At 46.0% G+C, this 21,208-nt stretch overlaps 1 protein-coding gene across 2 annotated transcripts in view; it reads left to right on the top strand.

Annotated features, from left to right (window-relative positions):
• Kif6 (kinesin family member 6) overlaps window positions 1-21,208 on the top strand; it is a 295,931-nt gene that overhangs the window by 126,999 nt on the left and 147,724 nt on the right. For both annotated transcript variants that reach the window (NM_001431181.1, XM_087564678.1), the window contains 2 exon segments: window positions 18,037-18,142; window positions 19,225-19,363. In NM_001431181.1, the coding sequence (NP_001418110.1) occupies window positions 18,037-18,142; window positions 19,225-19,363 (245 nt within the window).

Genomic DNA, 21,208 nt, shown 5'->3' with positions numbered 1-21,208 from the left:
ATTTTTGGCTCTCTTTCCTACCTAGGGAGACTAGCTGCCTTACTCTTCCTCCTCTGTTGGTGTCTGTCTTCTAACCAGACAGGTGGGGGTTATGTTGTCACTGTGCTAGGTGCTGTGTGAGGGCAGCAGTGGTCCCCACATCACAGTACTGACAGGAGGGCCATGATGAGCTGTGTTACACACTGAACAGAGTCCTGGGCCCAGGGGGATTCCATGAATCTTAGATGATATCAATTCTCTATAATTCTTGGATAGTTTTTTCATGAGGAAAAAACTTTGTTTACAGATATTTTTTCAAACCTCTTTATCTTAGTTACGTTACTTTGCTGTAACAAATCACCATTACCAAAAGCAACTTGGGTTCATTTTGCTTAGCAATTCCACAGCACAGCCTGTCACTGAAGGAAGTCAGGACAGGAATGCAAGGCAGGAACTTGGAAGCAGGAACTGAAGCAGAAACCACAGAGGAGTGTTGCCAACTGACTTGCTCCTCTAGGCTTGCTCAGCCAGCTTTCTTGTACAACCTTGGACCATGAGCCTAGGGGTGTCTTCTCCCATAGTGAGCTTGGCCCTCCCACATAAATTATTAATCAAGAAAATGCACCATAATCCAGTCTGTTGGGGCATTTTCTCAACTGAGGCTCCTTCCTCTTCCCAAATGGCAAGCACATCTTCGTTATCCCCACCTCTGTTGTGTTACTGTATTTCACATGTTTGGGGATGTGCACACATGCATGACACTTGTTGAGAGCAGGGAGGGTATTTGTAGGAGTTGATTCTCTCCTTCAATATTGTGGGTACTGGAGATTGAATTCAAGTCATCTGGTCTAGTGACTAGGGCTCTTACCTACTGGTCTTGCCACCAACACACCCCCGCTAATATATATTACCATGATTCTCTTTACATATGCCGTGACCAAGCATGTATACACAAAGTAAAATACTGGATTTGTGTTTTAAAAAAATAGAAAGAAAATAGTGCTGGGAGTGTGTGGGGTGTTCCTCCCCCTTATTTCTTCTACCGGGTAATATTTCCTAAAGTTTCTACTGAAAATGAAAGATTATTTTTAAACAAATTAATGTGACTTGTTGACTCCACACCTCCAAGTAACACAATGAAATTCTTCGCTTAATTACTGAGCAGCAGAAGAAGTGCCCTTTCTCCATTACGTGTACTCTAGATTTTCATAGTGCCATTAAAACCAAATGTTGCCTCTTGGCATATTAAAAAAAATTTCAAAACACACAGTTAGCCCTGAGATGGAAATTGCATCTGGTTCTGCAACTTTAACATTAAACCATGCTCAGAGTCAACATGAGCAGCTCCTGTGCTAACACGGGAGTTGAGTGCAAATCCCTCGCATTCACACAAAAACCCACGCATGGCTATGTGTCCCTGTAACTCCAGCACTAAATGGGGCACGGAGACAGGGGGATGGCTGGCCACCAGCCCAGCTCCAGTTTTACTGAGCGCCTCTGCTTCAAAGCAAGGAAGGCAGAGGACAACTGAGCAGTACACCCCTCTCCTCTGATCTGGCCTACACACATGGGTATGAACATCTGCACACATGTGCACACACACACACGCACACACACATACATACACACATACACACACAACACACGCACACACATACACACACACACACATACACACACACACACATGCATGCGCGCACACATTCATGCATGCATATTATAGCTGAAAGACTAAACAAACTTGGAAAATCAAAACTGAAGTAGTGGTGTGTCGTGATGGCAACAGATGCATAAACTTTACATTATTATTATTATTTAAACTGAAATGAAAATTTGTTTAAATCTTTGCAAGTATGTATACATGTATATGCCATAATGTGTATAAGTAGATTAATGAGTTAATTTTTAAAAAAAGATTAATGTGTGTGTGTGTGTGTGTGTGTGTGTGTGTGTGTGTGTGTGTGTGTGTTCATGTGAATGCAGTTGCCTGTGGAGGCCAGAAGAGGGCACCAGATCCCCTTCCCTCAGGCTGGAATTACAAGCAGGTTAAGAGTCACCAGAAATGGATTCTGAGAACCAGACTTGGGTCTTCTATAAAAGCACAGTCTAATGGACGAGCCATCTCTCCAGCCACAGCATGTGCTGCTTGTGAAGAACTTAGAAATAGATAAGAAAGCATTCGTGTGTCCGTGCCTGCGTGTAAGCCAGTGAGGAGCAAGCAGGGATTTGAAAAGGAGATGCTTCCTACTGGAAGGAAGATGGCGACTTTGCAAGGGGCTTATAAGTGTACTGTCCAACACAGAGAGGTGGAATGAAAGCTTCTGTCACCTCACTCCTTTCCTGTGGGATCCCTCCCAGCTGGAGCTCCCTGCGTCCACAGAACCGAGGCACAGACACTTTATTTTACCAACACTTTCCAGGTGCCACCCCCAGTTGGTTTTCATTTTTGAATTCTCTGTTCGTTCCTTTCAAACACTGGCCATGTTCTCAAAAATCTTCTGCTTCTCATTTTCTGAATTTCACATTTCAACATCTGCGCAATGGCTGCTGTAAAAATACTCAGACATGTTATAAGATTGCTAAGGGACGTCATGAAGTCTTATAAAAGGGTGAGATGAGTCGAGTTGAGGTTTGTTCTTATACAGGAAAGATGCCGTTTCTTCACTCGGGTCTTGCTGGGTGGGGGGTGCGAACTCTGTGTGCATTATGAGCCTAACCTCTCAGTATATCTTCTAACTCATCTCATTTGCTTACAAATCCACAGGCTAACCAGAGTTCAGAGGGAACAGTTTGTTTTAGCCCCACTCCCTGAGGCTTTTGAGAGGAGGTGTTGAACTGTGTTCTGTTTGAGGCTGTTGACTTGGTACCCATGAATTCTCCCCCAGAGAGATAGCACAGGCTCCATTGGGATAAATTCCTTTTAATTTTACAACTAATAAACAAATGTATTTGGGTGGGCTATCCGACCTAAGCAAATTGTAACGGGGAATTGTCTCCCAGTGACATGTAAGGGCGGGCAAGTTGGCTCAGTAACCCATACTTGCTGCCAGGATTAATGAGCTCAGTTTGACCCTCATGACCTACAGGGCGGAAGGAGAGAACTAGTTGTCTCTGCTGCTAGTTGTCCTCTGACCTCCAGAAGCAGCATGTGTGGCGCGCACATGCACTCACAACGTATACACACACATAATATATATATATTACACATATATATGTAAAAATTTATTGATTAGTGTATCAAGATTATATGTAAATCGAATTCCTAGTATATATCTAACACAAGGTATATGTAGCAAAATATGTCCAGTGCTCCTATCTCCTAGCTCCTAGCTCCTAGCTCCTAGCTCCTAGCTCCTAGCTCCTAGCTCCTATCTCCTAGCTCCTAGCTCCTAGCTCCTAGCTCCTAGCTCCTAGCTCCTAGCTCCTAGCTCCTAGCTCCTAGCTCCTACCATGTACATCTAACTTGTCCTGCACACCGACTCAAGTCTAAGCCACTAAAGCACTTGTCACCTGGCTTTCATACACTCTCAGTCACAGCTACAATCATTTTCCCTCCCAACTCTATACCTTCTTAGGAAAGAGAGACAACTCCCAAGACAAGCCTACACCAATGCTCCCCCTGCCCTATCCGGCCAAGTAAACCCCCTGCTCTGGTTATCTCACTGTAGCTCAGATGCTGACCTAGGCCCTCATGACTGGAGCCTGGGTATGTCCTCTTCCGTCCCCCGCAGCTCCTCATACTCCTCCTCTCCTTCCACTTCAGATTGTCCCCTCTGTGTTTGTCACTAACCCAACATTCTTTTGCCTCCTCCTCAAAAACTTGTCCTCATTCAAGGTAGCCACCACTGCCCTTGTCACATGTCTACACATCTCTGCAGAAATCCGTTCCCCTTCTACGCTAGCTGTGTCTCTGACTGTCATGCGTGTAAACTGCTTTTCTCATCGAAGTGCTTAGTAGATTAGTCTGGCACGAGCTGGGCGGCGGGCAGCAGGCAGCGGGCAGTACCGCCTGCCTTTCCAGCTAGTCAGAAACTCCTTGCCAACATTCACAGCCACATGCCTCCTCCTCTCTCTCGATAGCTTCTGGTCTAAGAGAATTGACTCTGTCCTTTTGGAGAAAGTCGGGCCTTTAAGATAGCTCAGCAGGTAAAGGTCCCTGCTACCAAGCCTGTCGACCTGAGCCTTCTCCCCGGAGCCCAAGCAGTAGAGGGAGAGAAACAACCCCTTTATGTTGTCACTGACCTCCAAGCATGCTCCCTGACATGTGTGCCTACACCATACCCACCCACCCTACACTCGTAATTTAAATGTTTGTAAAGGAAAGAAACAGGAAGTCACTGCATACCAGGGAGCATCCATCTTCAGGTTCTGGGATCATAACCCACCTTGCCTCCTCACTATCAGCCTCTGAGGAACTTGAGTGACAGAATGCTAGAATGTCCGTGACATTCCTGTGCCGATCGGTATCAAACATGGAGGCTTATCTAGATTCTTTTCCTCTCGTTTCTGGCTTCTGCTAGGTCACTGACAAGATAGTTCTTTCTGAGATGTCCAGTGAAGGCCAGGAAAGCTCTCAGTTGTTTCCCAGGCAGGGAAAGACAACACCTTCTGTATCTAAGTCTGACTTCTGAAGCAGCACAGTTGGGAACTGCTGACTCTTCATATGCTGACGGCTTCTGAAGCAAGACAGAGAACAGGGCTATAAAGGAAGTGTCCACATGCTACCTCTAGCCCAGCATTGCTTCCTTAGAATTATATTAGTCAGTGCTCAATTCAATATCAGACACTTTGTCCCAGAGTAGCTCCAGCTGATAAAACTCCAGGTTCACACTAACAATGAAACTCTTCCCCATTCAAGTAACCATAGGGCCAGTAACCTATGAGGTATTTGCCAAGAAAAAATATAGATGGATGGTATGTTATTATTTTTTAATTGTCCATCCTTTGGATCAAATGCCTGACTTCTACAGTTACCCCTGGCCTCCTTACTGTAAAGCAGGAGGGGCACGGGGGCCTCTGGGTGCCTCAGGGAGACACTTTATGTTCTCGTGTGGCTTCTGTCATACATGTCCCATGTGCAGACAGCTGGTGAGAAGCCCTGGGGTGACCACAGGCCACCTGCTGTAATGCAGGGCATACGTTGCTTTGAGGCAGCCTCCTAGGCTGCTCTTTCCAGCCTCTGGCCTCTTCAGGTTGTTCTCTAGGTGTGAAGTAGAAATATTTTCCTCCGCTAGTGACCCTCCAGCACAGCCTGCTCCTCTCCTGAATTAGGACAGAGGAGATGGTGTGGAATTGGTTCCTAGGCTTTCAGTTCAAGGTCATACTTAGCATCCCCGGTGCCCACTCCTTAAGCAGCACAGCATGACTTCAGTCCTGTGCATAACTACTCTTGGGAAATGGTATCTTGATTTGTAATACTCATATAAAGTACTGGAGGGGGGCTTTTATGAATCTGGGTGAGATGGGGCTTCTCTTTTCTTTCTCTCCTCCATTATGCAGTGTGTATGTGAGTGTGGGTGTTTGTCAATGGAGGCTCCTGAGAGTCCAGACAGGAGGCTGAAGCCCTGGAACTGTGGTTACCGAGCCAGTCAACACCGGTGCCAGGAACCGAACGTGGCTCCCTGCCAGAGCAGTAGGCATACTCCCCGCCGCCGAGCCATCTAACCAATCCCAAAGATGCATTTTCTGTCTGTCCGCTGACTCAGGTGGAGGCCCCCTCAACCCCCCGCAGTGGCCATGCTGCTTAGTTTGAATGCCGCCCTTGCTTTAACTGTAAAGGTAAATTCTCTGCTCAGTCCTTCACGGCACAGAGACTTGCTACAGTAGACCACCACGACCTTGCCACAGGACAGATCCATAGTACTGTCATAGCTTTAGCTTTTTCTGTCCCTGTGTGCTACTCCTCAGATCCATACAAGGCAGAGTCTGACCCAAGTGAAAAAATGCTCAGCCTGTGCCTTTGCAAACAGGATGCTAAAAAGGCTGCCTCCTCAGGCCATCACATGGCCATCAAACAGTGACAAGCAGAACTGGTTACAAAAAGGGCTTGCTGTCGGCTTCTAGCCACGGAAGGAGTCAGTCTTGAAAGGAAGATTACCTATAATATAGAATCAAAGTTGTACCTAACTTTACAGGGTGAGAGGGTCTCAGTAGGTTAAGTCCTTGACACAGGAGCACAAAGACCTGGGCTGGAACCCATGCGTTTGTGGGGTAGGGGCTGATGTAAAACATAACTGTAAGCCCAGCACTCCAGGAATGGAGACAGAAGGATCCTCGGGACTCCCTGGCAAGCCACTAGAGCCAAATCACCGAGCTCCAGATTCAAAGAGAGACCCTGTCTCAAAATACAAAGTGGAAAGCCACTAAGGAAATTACCAGACATCAATCTTGATCTGTACACACGTACACGTACATGCACACAGGCATGCATGCACACGCACAATGACAAATACACACACATACACACGAAAGATTTTTTAAATTATATAAACACATAAGTAAGATACAATTCTCCCTAAATTCAAGCGCTGGAGTAATTGGAAAGGCAGAAATTGCTTTTGAATGGGGAAAAGCATGGGCAACTGTTAACAGATTGGGTAAATCAAGAAAGATTTAGAACACTGGAACTGGCCCAGAGAGCCTTGTAGATAGAAGGATCAAGTGAGCGAATGTGCACGTCTGGTTTCCTTATTTTAAAGATACATAAACAGCCTCAGAGAAATAATGGGCCTTGCATAGATTCCTACCAACTTGGTTGCTTGCCCAAGAAAGTCAATCTCCACAAATCCCAGCCCCTCAGGGCTCTGAACAGCTTTATAGCTCTCTGAATTATTAGCTTCAGAGTCAATCAAAAACATAGTGTATTCTTCATGTGGAAACATTCCAATGCCATAGGCGAAGCTTCCAGCACATTTTATTCTTTCAAAAGAACGGTAGCACCGGGCCTTCCTTCAAGTGGGAAATAGGTCACTGATGAGCAACAGTTGTCAAGCCCTCCTGAGTGTGTGCGTGGGTGGGTGGGGACATCCACACCCAGTCCTGAGTGCCCTCAGTGGGACCTACAGGTCAGCTCAGAGCTGGGAGGCCTGCAGGCTTTCTGATGAGGGTGAGCATATTAAAATATGAGATGCCCAGTTAAGTTTGAATTTTGTATAAACCACAAATAATTTTTCAGTGTAAATACATCCAGTACAGTCTTTACAAGACTATGTCAGCTTTATTTTATATAACCAGAGTTGCTATATTTTTATTTTCATCACTTCCATAGATTTTTTTCCCTCAAAACCATTAAGATTTGTAGTTGTGTGGGGTTTTGGTAGTTTTTAATAAATTTTATTTTACAATTATTATTACAATTTTTGTGTATGGGTAGTTAGCCTACATACAAGTCTATGTACCACAGTATGCCCTGGGTCTAGTGAGGCCAGAAGAGGGTGTCAGAGCCTCTGGAACTGGAGTCACACAGTCAGTTATGATCTGCCATGTGGGTATTGGGGATTGGACCAGGTCCTCTGGAAGAACAGCCAGTGCCCTTAACCATGGAGCCATCTCTTTAGCCTCTGATATTTTTTTTTTTTAAGGAACCACTGTGATGGTTAAGCTAGGTTGTCAACTTGACAAAATTCTCTTCAGGCATCATGCAAACAGACCTCTGAGCGTGTCTTTGAATGAGTACCTGGAGTGGGGTTACTGAGATGGAAAGGCCCACCCTGACAGTAGGTGATGCCATCCCAGGCACTGAGGTCCTCGACTGCACAAAAAGGGAAAAGCCTGCTGGGAACCAGCATTGTTCTGTCTCTACACCTTGGCTGTGGATGCAGTGTGACTGGTTGCTTCACGATCTTGCAAACATGACTTCTGCATCATGATGGCCCTTCAAACCCTGAGCCACAGTGATCCCACCTCCACTATTTTGCAAGTACTTGTCAGAGCAGTGAGGAAAGAAACTGGTGCAAACCTTGAAAACCACCTCACAGGTTTCAAAGATCAAGCTCCAGGGTAGTAGAGGGAACAGACTTGGCTGTGAGTCTTAGAAACCCAGCGCCGAGATCATGAAGAGAGCACCAGAAGCACACAGTGAGGCATGTAGCATGGTTTTGTTATCCCCTGCCTTAGACTCCGTGTCAATGCAGCGACCAACTTAATTCATTTTCTGAGGTCAGTTCCTGTCTGAGATGGCTCTGTGATTGAGAATTGAGAAGTATCTTGCTCAACTACTGTCAGTATTTTATCTAACAGCTAATTCACACCAACTTGAATGAAAAGTAAAGTCCAAGTAATCAGGCATTCATTCAAGGAGGAGGAGTAATGGATTATCTGCTGACATGGTCCGGAATTCATGTTTCTTGTACGCTTCTTCCTGGCTTCTGATAAAATGGCCAGCTATATGCAATAACCTGAACTCTGTGGTTTGTGTCTCCCAGAGGTCATTAGTGGCTAATGCGCGTCTCTCTCACTTTATAAGAAATCAGACCCCTGAAATCGTTCAGGAGACATAATTCACTACAGATGAAGTCTCCACACTCCAGCTCGAAGTGATTTGGGTCCTGACACCGCATTTTGAAGATATTAAAACCTAGACGAAAAATGTGGTCCACAGCTTGTATTAATTATCGTTGGGGAGCTGTGGAAGCATCTGAGTGCTAAAGAAATCGCTATCTAATATGATTAAATAGGCCTGTCTCCGTGAAGAGACTGTCTCTCCACTTGGGTGATTCCTTTATCCTCCCAAATTCAACTGTTTGGGATTCTAATCGGCCGAAGGAATGAGCACGGAAGGCAGTAAAGGGAAAGGCTGAGGCGTGAAGGGCGATCTCATTTACGGATTACAGTTGGCACAGTGGGGTCTTTATGTCTAGACAGCTCTTTCATCGGAAGCCCGAGGCCTGCCTTCTGAGTTGGGCAGCGGGCTGTGAGTGCAGGAGCGCATGCGCACGCGCACGCTTGTGCACACGCTTCCGGCATCCTCACCTCGTCAGTACCTGCTCTCTGTGGTCCTTGAGCTTCATGAGATCTAAGGCCGTTTTAGTGTTCATCTTGTTCTGTGTCTATTTAATGCCTTTCTAATTTAATTTGCTTTCTGTCTTGTGATAAAACACTGACCAAAAACAACTTGGGGAGGAAAAGATTGACTTGGTTTGCAGGTTAGGGTTTCTTATTGAGGAAGTAGAGACAGGAACTAAAGCAGAGACTATGGAGAGTGCTGCTCACTTGCTTGCCCGCATGGATTTCTAAGTCTGCTTTCTTATAGATCCAGCCCGCAGCCCCAGCCTAGGGGTAGCAACACCTACAGTGAGCTGGGCCCTCTTGATCAACAGTCACGAAAACATTCCTACGGACTTGCCTATGGCCAGTCTGGTGAAGGCGATTCCTCAACCAAGGTTTTCTCTTCCCAAGTGACACTCCTATGCCTTAAATTGACGAAAACTGAGCAGCACCGTGTTCATACATGTGAAGGCACGCCTGGTGGGGTGTGTGTGTGTGTGTGTGTGTGTGTGTGTCTGTGTGTCTGTGTGTCTGTGTGTGTGTGTCTGTGTGTGTCTGTGTGTATCTGTGTAGGAACGTGCATGGGTGTGTGTATGTTTGTGCATGTGTGTGGGTGTGTCTGTGTGGGCGTACAGGTGCCTATGGGGGTCATAAATTGTCACTGTCTCCATGATACTGGAGCCTGTCTCCTGTGGGTGTTGGAACCAAATGCTGGTCCTCTGCAAGAGCAGTAGGTGCTTTTAAGGATTCATCTTTCATGTCCTAAAAAATCCTCTTTTTTTAATTTATTTTATTATTTTATGTGTTTGAGAGTTTTATGTGCATGTATGTCTACACCGCATGTCCACCAAGGCCAGAAAAGGGTGTTGTATACCTTGAAAGCAATTGAGTATCCTATCGAGGAACAGCCAGTGCCCTTATCAACTGGGCCAGCCCAGAGAGTCTTTCCTATCTATAGATGTAAGTGTCTGAGTGTGTGCACTTGTATGTACACAAGTTTGTACATGCATGTAGAAGTCTGAAGATTACCTAGAGGGCCACCCTAAGGAACCTCAGGACCCATTGTTTAAAATATTTAGTTATTTTATTTCAAGTACATTACAAAATTTAGTAATATTATAGAGTAGACATATAAAATCAGCAGTCTAGCTTTGGGTATTATAAGCTTTATAATATACATGATAAGTTCAGTGAAACATTGGAGGGTAAGGCGAGAGTCCACCTTTCAAATAACAGATGCTGATCAGGCTGTAATCAGGAGTGCAAAGCTACCACTCTCGTTGCTAAAACCATTTGGACTGTAGGCACAGCAAATGAGATCATGTACGTTTCCATATGGGAGTTTCCATTATGAGAAGATTTAGTTAGATAGTTAAGGTGATGGATGGCACCTTGTTTATTTCTATCTATAAACAGAGTGCAGAGTTTCTCAGTGGGGTGGAGCTCGCCAGTCAGGCTGGCAAGCTAGGGAGCAGCAGAGCTTCGTGTCTCTCCTCACATGACCGCCCTCACTGTCTTCACACGGGTGCAGGCTGACACTGGAACCCAGCCCCTCTAAGAAATTCTATACAGGAAAAAAAGGGGACCTTCCATGACCCTCAAGAATTTCTTTCTTACATTTCCTAATATCCATTTTACAGGGATAGTTTGGGTGTTCAGAAATCTAGCTTTTGTATACTCGAGTGTCCTGCTGGTGGAGATCAAGAGAGGACATCAGATGTCCTGGAGCTTAAGGAGGCCCGTGGCTGTAACAACAGTTGTGAAGTAGCAAATCTCATCTCCACCTGGCACCTAATTTTAGATAGTCTGCACAAAAGGTGATTAAACAAAGGCAGGATGAGCCGTCAGGAACAAAAGCAGAGCCATGAAGTGAACAACTAAACCATAGTTACAGAGTTTTGCAGGCTTGCTTAACCTCTAATTACTGTGTTGTTATAGTCTCTGGGTTATCACATTGCATCTATCATATTGTCTTTCGTAAATCTGGATTTAATCCAATACCAAGAGCTTTGTGATAGTGGGTGGTTTGACTTACATAGCTTCACTTCAGATTCAGTACCGTGTGAACGTGTTTCTGAACAGCTATGCACTGTTTTGCACATGACAGACAAAATAATTTGGTGTCTAGTGGAAAAGTAACCAGGAGGATTGTCTTAGTGACCTTCCTATCGCTGTGATAGGACACCATAGCAACTTATAGAAGAGTTTATTGGGGATTACAGTTCCGGAGGTGAGTCCATGACCATCGTGGCAGGGACCATGCCAGCAAGCAGGCAGGCACAGTGCTCCTGCAGCAACTGAAAGCAGCCACAAGGCAGGGAATGAGAGAGCTAACTGCGATTGGTGTGGGCTTTTGTTACCTTAAAGAACATCACAGTGACACACCTCCAACAAGAAGGCCACACCTCCTCATCCTTCCTAAACCATTCCAATAACTGGGGACTGAGTATTCAAACACATGAGACTATGGCGGACGTTCCCATGCAAATGGCTACCAGCTCACTCCATATTTTTACACCCCACGAATCCTTTTAATCTGTCTCTCAAAAATTTTACAAGCCTTTCTGTCTAAATATAGCTACATTTTAGAGTGCACTCTAAAAAACATAAAACAAGACTGTGATTTAAAGTTTTCACTAAAGAAATGAACTGAGAATGGCATATTTGAAACTTTAGTATTAAAAATTGAATTTTGTACAAGACAGGACTATGGAAAAAGTTTGAGATCTGGAGCAAAGATTAGGTCTAACTAGCACTATCTTCTATTAAGGAGTAGCTGGGCACCATACGAACCATGAAGGGACTTTAGTTGTGGAGACTCGTGGCTTGGGAGAGCCAGACCTGTTCAATTGGCCTTTTACTCTTTTGACTTTCTCAGCAACCTTCTTCCTGTATGTGAGCTCAGACTCCACCCACCTCAGGCTTTCACTCTCCTGCAGTCTTCTATCTGCCACCTCTGCTCCTTTCCCATGGCCTTGTCTTAGGCCTCCAACCCTCTCTCCCCAGCCTCAGTCTCTGCACTAGCCCCAGAGCTCTGGCCTAGTGTGGCTGGTCCACACCTCAGTCCTTTCCTTTATCTCAGTGGCTGTAAATTGACTGTTCACTCAGATTTCTGTCCTCTGTTTCAGCCTCTGCCTACCCCACCTTGCTTCTGTTGTCACTGCCCCTGCCCCTGTGACTTGTCTTTTACATTCTCCTGCCTACAGTCCTTTCCTGTCTAGCTTCTTTGCTCCCTAACCCACAGTGCCGCCATGCTCTCTCCTCTGAGTTAATCCCTCAGCTGTCATGGATTACATAAATAAGAACCAGTGCTAACAAAATGTTTGCCTATAGCAAGGAAGGAGTTTGGACGTGGCATGTAGAGTTTAACAAAGAAGTTATCGATACAGATGGCTAATTAATTTATATTATTTTTATCTCTTATTTTGGCCACAGGCATTCTAGTCACTTAGGCACTGTAAAAAATTTATGACTTATGATTATTTCCCTTTGGTGCAAAAGCATAAAAATAATCTTCACACAGAAATCTGTCCATTGCTTCAAATCTTTATAAATATCTGCAAATAGCAGTGGGGCTGAATAAATAAATAAAGATGAGGAAGCCAACCCACCCCGGTCCCCAGAAAAGGATCCCTGTCCATTTCTTTCTGTGGCACCCATCAGTGCCTCTAGAAGGATCAGGGCTCTGGGCCAGGAGATGGGGTCCACATGAGTGCCCAGGAGGATGTGAAGCATTACAGGGAGGGGAGAGCTCTGAGAAGTCTGACGTAATGCCAGCCAGCACCCAACTGTGTCTGCCTTTCTCCCTGAGCTGGGCATGGAGCCTGGCAGGCAGCAGCCCACAGCAGGACCAAATTGTCCTAGGGGGATGACATCAGCTCACTCTTCTTTGTCACCAGTTGTCAGACATGCTTGGACTCAAGGATGAGCAAGGGGACAGAAAAGTTGCCAGGAAAGGAAGGGCAGACACGGGGGCTCTGCTGTAGGCACGATGAGGCCCTCCCTTCTGATTCTGACCACAGAACAGGAGCTGGGGCTGGAACTGAAGTTGTGCCAGAGTTGTGCTGTAAGGGAAACTATGGAAGGTTGTGGCCCTCAGGCTGTGTAGGTATGAAGGGATGGAGGTTCCCCACACACCCCAGGTCAGAGTGTAGGTGTCCCAAACACATGGTGAGAGCATATCAAAGAGATCCACTACACCTTCACTCTGGACCAGACTTGTAAGTGTAATCGTGGTCTCCAGGAATAAGCAGAAACACAGAGGAGGAAGTCCAGGACCTCCACCAGCAGCTACGACTGCACTCATGTTTTGTCCTGTTGAGTCAGTTGTGGGATATCTCTTGGGGGAATTTCAGAAACCTGTGGGTTCCATCTAAATGGAGGAGCTTGAGTGAGATACAAGGGCTCGAGCATGGTGAGTTGGTATCATCACTGCTGCTGTCCACCACAACAGAAAGCTTCAGTGACCAGGAGTGGGGTGTCCATCTGGAGACTAGGGCATGAGGCCTGCTGGAGCAGGACCAGAGCAGGTGCGGGTAAAGGCCGAGGGACAGAAACAGCAGGTAAAGGCAGCTACCTTTGCTCACCGTCCATCTCACTGAGCCTGCTTGCACTCGTCAGGTAAACTGGCTTCATATCCTCATCCACAGAGATCTAGATGGACACCTGCAGGCTAGTACCTCAGCAGGACCTGGATGACCCGAGGTCATCTCCAGCCAAGTGTCTGCAGAAGGCATGAGCCAGATAACCTGCTACTCACACCGTGGACTGGTCCACTTCTTCCCTCCACACCTTCACATCGCCAGCCACTATCTAGAGAAGTCTCTCCTGAGGCTCAGTCTCCTAGACCTGAAGCCCTGCTTTCCACTGGGCACTATACTCAGGGTTTTCCCCTTCAGCTAGGCTGATAGCGGTATCAATTTGTTCTTTTGTATACACAGCTAGAATATCAACCACCCATTTTAGGTCAGACATATTGGCCTTGGTCTACTGCACGAGAGACTGGAGCTTGGTAGCGAGAAGCCCTGGAGTATCTTCTGCAGCCCTCGAGAGCCCAGAGGCAGCTGTGTCTCCACCATTGCAAGATCCCAGCAGCTTCCAGGTCTCCATGCCAGCTATTTTGATCTCTTTTCCCTTTGTCCTAAATGCTGTGTCTCTAGGTCTGCTGAAGGGATATTGCTTGAACACAGCAAGGTGGGACACACCTTTAAAAATAACTAGCACTGTGCAAACCATGAAAATCAGCATGGTTGAGTTGCAGACCTTTCAAGAGCCTTCATCGGCTGCATTTTAAAAGTGCTCGTAATGCTGGTCTTCCTCACTCGGAATTTGTCTTACTTAAAACTTATTTTGGTAACCCGGGACGCAGTGGTTCATACCTAGAATCCCGGCACGGGAGTGCAGAGGCCACAGGACCATAAGCTCAAGGCAGTCCTCAGCTGCATAGTCAGCTCAAGGCCAGCTTGAGACCCCACCCCTAAAGAGTAAACTAAAATCTACTCAGAATAGCTTTTTCAACTCCATACTGGAAATCTATGATGATAAATACATAGTCCTACGAAAGGACCATCATATGGGAGGCAATGTCATCCTGGACATTAATTTAAACTCTGCATACTTGCCATTTCAAATCACTGAGTGCACCAAGAAGCAATGTGGCTTTGCATTTGAGGCCCCTGTAAAAGGGCTTTTAGGGGAGGGAGATGTTCACAGTGCTGACATCAGGCTTGACGGAAGCTCAGCGTTAGGATGTCCTCTATGTCACTAAGCCTTCACCTCTGACCCCCACATGTCAGGAGAGGAGCCTGTTATGGCAGAGTGCCTGACACCCAACTTAATTATCTTCTTCCAATGAGGAGTCTGAATGGGATCCGGAGGTGGGGGGGGGGGGAGCTGTTGACTCTTAAATTCACTCACTCCTGCACTGTTTGGGATTCTGTTCATGAGGATTTATTTCAGGATTACATTATAGAAAAAAATCAGTCTTTGCATCATGTAGATCAAAGGTCCCCTGCATGCTTGTGTGTTTAAATACTTGTTTTTCCTGAGGGTGGTACTATTGGGAAGATTATGGAACCCTGGGGAGGTAGAACCTTGCTGAAGGAAGTGTGTCAGTGTGTTTTGAGGGTCTATAAGTGGTCTTCACCTGCTAAACTCTCTCTCTCTCTCTCTCTCTCTCTCTCTCTGTGTGTGTGTGTGTGTGTCTCTGTCTCTGTGTCTCTGTGTCTCTGTCTCTCTCTCTCTCTCTCTCTCTCTCTCTCTCTCTCTCTGCTTTCTGTATATATGTGCAGTGTGATCTGTCAGCTTCCTGGCTCCCAGCCAGCAGCAGGCCTCGGATTCTCCTTTCCGTGCCTTTCCTGCCATGATGTTTGATGTACTGTACCCTCCCAAAACCATGAGTCAAAACAAACATTTCCTCCCCAGTTTGTATTCTGTCAGGGTATCTTACCATAGCAATGGCAGAGTAACCGTGTGTCATCAGTACAATTCTCTGTGTATCTGGAAGTTTGTAGGCGTGTTCAACAACAACAAAAGTCGATTGATAAATAGGGTGATGGTTAGCATTGTCAAACTGACAGAGTAAAGCCCCAGGGAGAGGGGCCTCTGAGCATGCCTGAGGGGGAGTCACCTTGACTTTATTAACTGAGTGAAAAGACCCGTCTTAGTTGTAGGTAGGGCCATTTCTTGCGCAGGACTCCTTGGGGATCTAAATGGAGGTGTGGAACTGAGCGGCAGCAGACCCGTCTTTCCATTTCCACAAGATGGCTACAGTGTGGCTTCATGCTCCCAGCACCCTGACTCTGACCGTCCCTCCATGATGAGCCGCACCTCGAACTGTGAACCAAAGCCCCTTCTCTCTTAAGTTGCTTTTGTCACAGTATTTTGTCACGGCAACAAAAATTATAAACTAAGATAAGATGTGAGAGTGGGAGCTGCCTACATCTGAAGAGCAGCCTGAAAGGTCACCACTTAATGGCAAGTGAAATGGCTCATGCCTGCACTCTCAGAAGGCTGAGGCAGGAGGATCGACTTGAGTTTGAGGCCAGGTTGAGCTACCTAGTGCATATGAAGACATCCTGGGTTATGGTAGAAGATTTGTCTCAAGAAAACAAAATCAGAAAATAGAATTACGCTACAAAATACCCCATACTTTCCAGTGTCAGCTGTCCATGTCAAATGCTCACAGGAAGATATGGAAACAAACCCTAAGTGGGCTCTGAGACAGAAATCATCATGTGCCGTGTGGGGCCAACCGTGGGAGGGAAGTGTGTGCCATGCCAAAGAAGTTGAGAGCAGGCAGACGCTCTCATCATGTTAGGAAGATATGGAGGAGCTGCTCTGCGGCCTGGCGGTGCAGGAACTGACCATCAGCCGTCTGCCTTCTGCTCTCCTTGGTTAGGATCAGGACAAGAGGCTGGAGTCCATGACGTGAGTCCATTGACTAACCTATATCTCTGCACTGAGCATCTAAAGTTGGCAGTGGGACAAAAAGCACCAAGAATTATCTCATCATTCTTTACACACATCTGTGTGTGTGTGTCTGTGTGTGTGTCTGTATGTGTGTGTGTGTATGTCTGTGTGTGTGTCTGTATGTGTGTTCATGTGCATGCACGTGTGTGTGTGTGTGTGTGTGTGTGTGTGTGTGTGTGTACACATGCCTGAGTGCGCATGTAGAGGCCAGAAGTCTGTGTTTGCCGTCTTCCTCTGTCACGTCCCACCTTACATTTTGATGGAGTCTCTCACTGAACCTGGAACTTGCCAGTTCAGATAAACTAACCGGCTAGGGAGCCCCAGGGATCCTTCTTTTTCACTTCCCCTGTGCTGGGATTTACAGGCAGGCACCCCCATAGCTGACCATTCACATGGGTGCTGGAGTTCTGAATGTAGGCTTCTTGATTTCATGGTAAACACCTACTGACTGAGACATCTTCCCAGAGCCATTGCGATTCTTATGAAGTACCGAGAGTTGGAGAGCAGGGTGGATCGGATTCATTCTCAGATTCTAGAATGCAGCGGGGACAGGGGATACTGCAAATGACTTTGAGAGCATGGGGTACAGTGGTGTTCCCATGTGTGTGTGTGTGAGAATAGGAAGAGCTTGAAAAGTACTGAATGTAGAGAGAAGAGTCTGTCCAGAAGAGAGATGAAGATGTTAAGGGACGCAAGCAAGGACAAGAGGAAAGCCTCGAGAAGAAGGGAGTGCATTATCAAATTATGGATGAAAGTGTGGAGAGAGTCTGGGTGGTAAGGCAGGGCCATTGCCAGGATTTACACAGTGCACAAGTCCATGGCAGCAACTCGGTTTCTCAGTCTGGTCAGAGGGTACCTCGCTGGTCCACAGGGGAGGTTCAGTGGCAGACAAGGGGGGTCATGGGAAGATTGGAACGAGCCACTGTGGAGATCAAAAGTCTACCAGAAATGATTTAAGGCATTGTGGAGCACTGCCCAGGGCCAGCTGAGGCTGAGTACCATGCACTTTTAGTGAAGCTAATGTAGGAATTATTTATTTTTATTACTTCCCCTAATGACATGGAAGCCTGGCACAGAGGCAAAGAGGTTCAGTGTGTCTGGGATGGGAAGCCTATAGAAATCAAATGACTTACTTTTTAAAATTTTTTTAATCGTATGTATCTGGGTGGGAGCACATATGAGCATAAATGTGGCACTGCGTGCTGTGACCTTGTAGGTCAGAAGAGAGCTCTGAGTCCCCTGAAGCTGAGCTGTAGGCGGTTGTGAGCCACATACATCGGTTCTGGGAACCCAACTCAGATCCTCTGTAAGAACAGTGAGTGCTCATAACCACTGAGCCATCTCTCCAGGCCCTCATATAGCTTTTATATGGAGACCCTCATGTGAACATTCATTGGAAATCAGCCAAGTAATTAGATGATTACAGGTTTTACTTTTATCAATATGCTTTCCCCTTCCTTTCACAGTCAAATCGAGTAATGAATTCTAAGAAAATATGGGCCCAATATTCTGTACTCCAAATGTTCTGCACGCAAGTCAGCCTGTCAGACCTTCTACGGTTTCTAGCTCATTCTTGCTTCTCATGCATTATGTATTTTTTAGGTTGGAAAAACTAATAGCATCCTTTGTGGAGGACCAAGATCCAGAGAGTAGACTGGAAGTTGGCGCTGATCTGCGTAAAATCCATTACTGTTTTCATCATTTTAAGGTAAATTTCAATGTTTCCTCTGGTCTCAGCCATGTCCTGCCACGCTCCAACTGCAATAAAAACTCTTCCTGTTGACCAGCTCTTGAAATGCCAAGACCGAGCTTCACACATGCAGAAAACAGCCTGAGCTTCCAACCATGCTGTGACTATCACTGAGCAGCTGCAGGAATTAGATCTAACTTTTCCACAAATAAACTCTGGATGTGTACTTCTAATTCCTTTGCCAGGAATCTCTGCCTTGTTCCCAGAGTATGTCTATGCTGAAACACACGAACACACAAATGTGTGCATACACATTTTCAGACGGTATCAAGATGATCATTCCCAGATTTTCCCCCAGTATTTTGATTTATCTGAGTAATTTGTTAAGTTTCCTCAGCCTCTGAAGCTTTGCCCCTGTGGAGTCTAAGGGGGTGGGAATGCCATCAATGTTCACTTGTAGTTTTGCACACTTCATGAAGATACTGGGCAATGATGAACAAATCTCTGTTTAACTCGGATAACACACTAATGGACCAAATAAATGATTCCACTGAAGTCTATTCGAGTGAATAAATGAATTTTAAAAGGTCCCACCCCAGTATGAGTGAGATGGTGACACAGAAAACCTGCCTAGGCAAAGCTCCATGCATACCTTGTAGGTCACACTGCAAGGGTCTCCTCCCCTACAATGATTGTTTTCTGCTTTTTAACCTTGGAGGAAGGATCTTGTGAACCTTGCAAGTTTCAGGAACTTCCTGGGCCTTGGAAGTTTTGTTTGCTACTGACTTGTCTTCATGAGTCATAGAGCCCCCTTCTTCACTCCAGGGGAGGGGGATACTTCAATATTGAGTAAATACCATTACAATAAGATAGGGAGAAGCCTATAGGAGATACTATTTAAAGAGGAATTTACCAGTTTTCAGGAGAGAGAGGAATGGGATAGGTATGAAGGAAGAAGAAAGCATAACCATCAAACTTAGTCATAGTCTGAAAGGCAAGGATAAGGGCAGAGTGTATGTCCAGTGTATACTAGGAACAGCATATCAGCAAAGAAATTTAGAATATAGGTGTGGTCAGTAAGTTCTTACCCCAACTTGCAGAAGCTGTTGAATGACAAGAAGACCCTGGAGAACACTGTCTCCTCTGAAAGCACAACACAGCAAGCGTGCCAAGAGCCAGTGAAGGATGAAGAATACACAAAGCTCAGAAGTCTTCTCAAGCAGAGGGACAATGAGATCAGTATCCTTTCTTGGGGGAGATGAGTGACTCTCACTCTCCTGGTTTGGAAGGGGAATGAGCCTGTAGATGCCCTCCATCCACAACGCTACCACGTATCTTGGTTATCCCAGCCTAACCCAGCCTGTGTCCCATTCACAGTGAACAGCGTCACTCCAGCAAAGTATGAGCAAACATCTTTAACCTGAAAAAAAAAATGTACACGTGTGTATGTGGGGTGTGTGTGTGTGTGTGCGTGTGTGTGTCCACACATGTGGAGGTCAGTTTTCTCCTTCTACTACTACTTCTGGAACCTGGGAATCAAACAGAGTTCATCAGGACTCTTTTCCAGATGAGCCACCTCTCAAGCCATGATACAGTTATTCTTGCAAAGGACATTTCAGATCTCTGAATAGTCGCATCTCTTAACACTTGCCTGTTGTTTAAATATCTTTCGGTTGCTCTGTTCTGAGATCAGAACCAGTAAGTTAGCTGGTTATCTTTAGCCAGCTGACCAGACACCACACTGACCACAGTCTCATCGTGTCCCAGAGTTTGTGGCTGCTGTGTGGGTGAAATTCAGAAGATGTCTGAGAAAAGATGGTGTATAGTCTTTAGTTTTTGAAAAGCAGAGAGGTTGACTTAGATGTAACTTTTTATTTAAAAGCCAGATCTCTTGTCCCGAGTCTCACATACAGATGTTTCCAAATTAGGAAGCAAGCAGAGTTTGCGTGTTCAAGATAGAATTTTCCTCAGCTCCTAGAGGAAGCATCTTCTGGGTGCTGAAGGCCATGGCTGCTGGTGGGTGCAGATGCTGCCTCCCATTGCAGACAGAAGGGACAGCTTCTGAAGAGTCCCAACAGGGCTGCTGGGACCGCAGGACTCCGCGTCTCCTCAGCGCTGCTCCTCTTGTTACCTTTCAATCTTCTGGTAAAAGACTGGACACTTTCATGACGCTTACAACCTTTAAACACTCACAGGGAGTAATACATTTGCCAAAAGTTTATAAATGTATTTTAATCATTTTTTTTAAAAAAAAACCTTACAAAGACTTTAAGTGCAGCTGTTGTGCAAGCTACACAGTGGTTGGGGAGATGGCTCAGCAGTTAAAAGTGCACACTGATTTTCCAGGGGATGGACACAGGCCTGGGGTCATCTCCAACATGGGGTTAGGGACCCATGAGCAAATATATCCTGCTCTCTGTTCATGTTTTGTACATCTTTTGAGAATGTGTATAGAAGCTAGAAAGGTGGCTTGGCAATTCAGAGCACATGCTGCTCTTCTTGGGAGCCATGCTTGTCTCTCTGCAGTCATGCCCCAGCACCCACACCAGGTGCTGGACAATCACCTGCATCTCCAACGCTAGGGGATCTGAAGCTCTCTTCTGACGTATGTAGAACCAGCACAGGCACACAGACACAGAACACACAGGCACACAGACACACAGACACACACACACACAGACACACACACACAGACACACACACACACAGATACACACAGACACAGACACACACAGGCACAGACACAGACACACACACACACACAGACACACACACACAGACACACACACATACACACAGACACACACAGACACACATACACACACACAGACACATACACACACATACACACAGACACATACACAGACACACACACACACAGACACACACACACAGACACACACAGACACACATACACACACACATACACACACACAGACACATACACACACATACACACAGACACATACACAGACACACATACACACAGACACACAGACACACACACACATACACACACATACACACACATACACACAGACACACACACATACACACAGACACACACTCAGACACACACACACA

Source organism: Rattus norvegicus, chromosome 9 (genome assembly GCF_021556685.1).
Source record: "Rattus norvegicus strain SHRSP/BbbUtx chromosome 9, alternate assembly SHRSP_T2T, whole genome shotgun sequence".
NCBI lineage: Eukaryota > Metazoa > Chordata > Mammalia > Rodentia > Muridae > Rattus > Rattus norvegicus.
Note: the sequence above shows the minus strand (reverse complement) of the source record. Positions and strands in the feature narration are given on the sequence as shown.